Source organism: Anopheles bellator, unplaced genomic scaffold, assembly GCF_943735745.2.
Source record: "Anopheles bellator unplaced genomic scaffold, idAnoBellAS_SP24_06.2 scaffold00769_ctg1, whole genome shotgun sequence".
NCBI classification, from domain to species: domain Eukaryota; kingdom Metazoa; phylum Arthropoda; class Insecta; order Diptera; family Culicidae; genus Anopheles; species Anopheles bellator.
In genome coordinates, this window is record NW_026684893.1 from 1 (window position 1) to 4,517 (window position 4,517).

Sequence of the window (4,517 nt, forward strand, 5' to 3'; positions counted from 1 at the left end):
CTGAGCTCCTCCCGGTGCGGTGTAGGCTGACTTCGATACCGTAGTCGTGTCCATTCACACATTAATTCTCATTAGAACACCGTAAGATGCAACACCGTAGACACACAGCGGCATACGACACTATTGAATATGAATTCAAAATAAAGTATGATTGAAATAGTATTGGCAAGTGTTGCCTACCTATGCAAAACGTGCAAAACGCTCCATGTGACGTGTGTTTTCCCAGAATCAGGTAACGTCATGCACTGGAAACATATCTAAGCGAATCTTGGTTTATATTGAAACTATTAATCTGTAATCTGTAAAGCACGGATTACTACCGTCCTGCCAGGACGTAGCCAGATGTGTATAACAAGCCAAGCGAATACACAGACATATTGTACAAGTTGTAACATAACAGACGATAGAGTACTTGGCGATTGTCATTATTCGTCAAGGCTGAAACCAGCATGCTGCTGGTATTGAACTCTTCCGAATAATTTGCTGACTTCTGATATTGATTTTACTGTCCAGTTGTGAAGGAGTAGAAAATTCTGTCACATCGATCCTTTTCGTCCACGTCCATTTGTATGTGGTGCTTACGGCAACATGGACACTGAATATTTCAATCTTTTGCCGCACATGTGCAAAACATTAGTCCTTACGGTCTCCAGCAGCCCCAATCATCCAAGTTTTCCTCAAGTTCGGCAACTCGCTCCATAGCAGCTGTAGGTCGAAAGTTTTGTCTTGCGTCGTGGAAACTTTCATTCATAATTCATGAACGTTGGTCAGCGCGCTGGTCACGCTCGGGGTCCGGTATAAGGCTGGGTGACATGCTCATGCTGCCATTCAGTATGCAGGACACTGCACACCCGGCCGCATCATGGGGGAAACTACTTGCTTCGATCGGGTTCGTCGTGCTTTCGCTGGTCTCTACACGCCCAGACGCACCATAGAGGTGAAGGAAGAAAGAATAGAGGAAATCACTTGCTTTGGTCGCGTTCGCCGTGCCTTCGCGGATCTCTACACAGAGCACAGCATCTTCCTGCCGACCGAGATGCTGCTGGCCATTCCCGGCTTTCACCTGGCGGATCGCTGGAAACGTCGCTATTGGGTGCGGTGGGCCTTTCGTTCCACGCGACTCATCGAGTTGCTGCAGTATCTGATGTGGGTGGACCGGTTCTATCTGTCGGTGTTGGATGCATCGGCGAACCCTGGCAAGACCCTGAACTCTACCAACGGCTGCGGCTTGCTAACGATGTTTCTTGTCCGTGTGCTTGTTTTCGGGTGGTACATGGAGGATGTCAAGCGAACCACGGACTACCTGCAACGCCAGCGGGAACGATCCGTACCAAGTGACTCGTACCGCAAAATCGTCAACTACGTCCTAGTGTGCCAGAGCCTCGGGTTGGCCGACCGGGCGATGTACTATTTCTCGCGGTCATATCGCGAGGATCTGTATGAGATACCGGCCAACATTCTGGCCTTAGGGCGGCACGCGAAGCTCTGCGTGTTTCTGGTGAACTTCGACTTTACTTTTCGCTGGGTTGCAACCTACAATGTGTCCTTCACGGTGATGAATACCCTGCTGATTGGGTTGTACGATGAGTTGGCGTGCATCGCTGCAGACTACGGGCAGCTGTTTGCTGGCACCGTTTCTCCTCAACGACTGCCCGGCACATTCGATTGGGACCAGCTGGAGCGCCACATCGCGCGCACCGTTCACCGCCACGAGGTGTTCCTGGCCCAGCTCAGCAACATCAAACCGTTTCTGCAGACCGCTTTTTTGCTGATGTTCTACGCGGCCGTACAGTTTCTGGCGCTGGGCGTGTTCATGATCAGCGTCAACGGCATCACCACTTACGGTGTCATCCTGGGCGGGTTCCTGACCGTGGTCATATTCGAGTGCTTCTGGTGCTGCCGGCTGGTGGATCGGTTGAACGAAATGGTTAGTAACGCCCGCTCCTGCCACTGTCTGTTCACCTACATTCTCTTTCAGAACGCAAACATTGGAACCCTGCTGTACAGTCTCGATTGGCCGACGAAGCTAAGGTACTCCCCGCGTGATGCTAGCCGCTATCGACAGGCCCGTACCTCGCTCTCGATCATTTTCAGCAAAACGCAAAACGGCCTCAACATCACCGGCGGCGGTATGTTCGAGATATGCATCGAAGCCTTCGCCAGTCTGATGAAACTCTCTTACACGATGCTGATGTTTCTCCGAGACACGCAACGTCGTAGTTTCCACTGAGCTCTTCTCGGTTCAGTGAGGATGTTGAAAGTGGGTCGTCTTCATTACCGTAGTGTACTTGCTGTCCATACATACATTCATTCGCATTAGAACACCGTAGGATGCTGCAGCTTAGACACACACCGGCATACGACACTATTGAATATGAATTCAAAATAAATTCTGGCTGAAATACTATTGGCAGGTGTTGCCTACCTGTACACGACGTACAAAACGCTATATGTGACGTGTGTTTTCCGAGGATGAGGTGGCGTCGCGCTTTGGAAACATATCTAGGCGAATCTTAGCTTATCCTTAAACTATCAATCTGTAAATCTCGAATTACTACCGTCCGAACGCAGCCAGATGTGTATTACAAGCAAAGGAAACACATAGACATGTTGTACAACTCGTAAAACAATAGACGCTAGAGTATTTGGCGAATGTCCTTATTCGTCAAGGCTAAGACCAGCATTCTGCCGGTATTTTGTTCTTCCGAATAATTTGCTGGCTTATGAAATTGATGTTGCTGTCCAGGTGCAAAGCGGTAGAGCATTCCGTCACATTGTAAGCTTCGATCTTTTTCTTTCACCGTCCATTGTATGTGGTGTTTGTGGCAACATGTACACTGAATATTTAAAACATTTAGCCCACATGTGCAAGATAATCGTCGTTACGGTCATCAGCAGCCCTAATTCATCCAAGTTTTCCTCAAGTTCGGCAACTCGCTCAATAGCAGCTATAGGTCGAGATTTTTGTCATGTGTGGTGGAAATATTCATCCGTAATTCATGGACATGGGTCAGCGCGCTGATTGTGCCCGGGGCTCGAGTATAAGGCTGGGTGACATGCCTGTGCCGCCCTTCAGTGTGCGAGACATAACACGCACTGCTACACCATGGGGGAAACCACTTGCTTCGGTCGCGTTCGTCGTGCCTTCACTGGTCTCTACACGTCCGGCTGCACTGTATGGGCAATCAATTGCTTCGGTCGCATTCGCCGTGCCTTCACGGGTCTCTACACGGAGCACAACATCTACCTGCCGACCGAGATGCTGCTAGCCATTACCGGCTTTCACCTGGCGGATCGCTGGAAACGTCGCTACTGGGTGCGGTGGGCGTTTCAGGCCACGCGACTCATCGAGTTGCTGCAGTATCTGATGTGGGTGGACCGGTTCTATCTGTCGGTGTTGGATGCATCGGTGAACCCTGGCAAGACTCTGCACTGCACCAACGGCTGCGGCTTGCTAACGATGTGTCTTGTCCGTGTGCTTGTTTTCGGGTGGTACATGGAGGATGTCAAGCGAACCACGGACTACCTGCAACGCCAGCGGGAACAATCCGTACCGAGTGACTCGTACCGCAAGATCGTCAACTACGCCCTAGTGTGTGAAAGCCTAGGGCTGGCCGACCGGGCGATGTACTACTTCTCGCGGTCATATCGCGAGGATCTGTACGAGATCCCTGCCAACATTTTGGCCTTAGGGCGACACGCGGAGCTAGGCGCGTTTCTGGTGAACTTCGACTTTTCCTTCCGCTGGTCTGCAACCTACAACGTATCCTTCACGATAATGAATACCCTGCTGATTGGGCTGTACGATGAGCTAGCATGTATCGCTGCCGACTACGGGCAGCTGTTTGCTGGCAACGCAGCTCCACAACGGCTACGCGGCACATTCGATTGGGACCAGCTGGAGCGCCACATCGCGCGCACCGTTCACCGCCACGAGGTGTTCCAGGGCCAGCTCAGCAACATCAAACCGTTTCTGCGGACCGCTTTTTTGCTGATGTTCTACGCGGCCGTCCAGCTTCTGACGCTAGGTGCGTTCATGATCAGCGTAAACGGTATCACCACCTACGGTGTCATCCTGGTCGGGTTCCTAACTGTGGTCATATTCGAGTGCTACTGGTGCTGCCGGTTGGTGGATCGGTTGAACGATATGGTTAGTAACGCCCGCTCCTGCTACTCTTGGTTTTAATTCTCTTCCCATTCTCCATTCGCCATTCTCTTCCAGAACGCAAGCATTGGAACCCTTTTGTACAGTCTCGATTGGCCGACGAAGCTAAGGTACTCCCCGCGTGATGCTAGCCGCTATCGACAGGCCCGTACCTCGCTCTCGATCATTTTCAGCAAAACGCAAAACGGCCTCAACATCACCGGCGGCGGTATGTTCGAGATATGCAGCGAAGCATTCGCCAGGCTGATGAAAATCTCTTACACGCTGTTGATGTTTCTCCGAGACACGCAACGTCGCAGTTTCCGCTGAGCTCCTCCCGGTGCGGTGTAGGCTGACTTCGATACCGTAGTCG

The 4,517-nt window shown here is 51.3% G+C and overlaps 1 protein-coding gene across 1 annotated transcript; it reads left to right on the top strand.

Annotated features, from left to right (window-relative positions):
- Positions 1-3,106: 3,106 nt before the first annotated feature.
- Positions 3,107-4,474, top strand: LOC131214380 (uncharacterized). Its single transcript, XM_058208762.1, has 2 exons — positions 3,107-4,150; positions 4,223-4,474. The coding sequence occupies exons 1-2, from the start codon at positions 3,107-3,109 to the stop codon at positions 4,472-4,474; spliced, it is 1,296 nt and encodes a 431-aa protein (XP_058064745.1).
- The last annotated feature ends 43 nt before the right edge of the window (positions 4,475-4,517 follow it).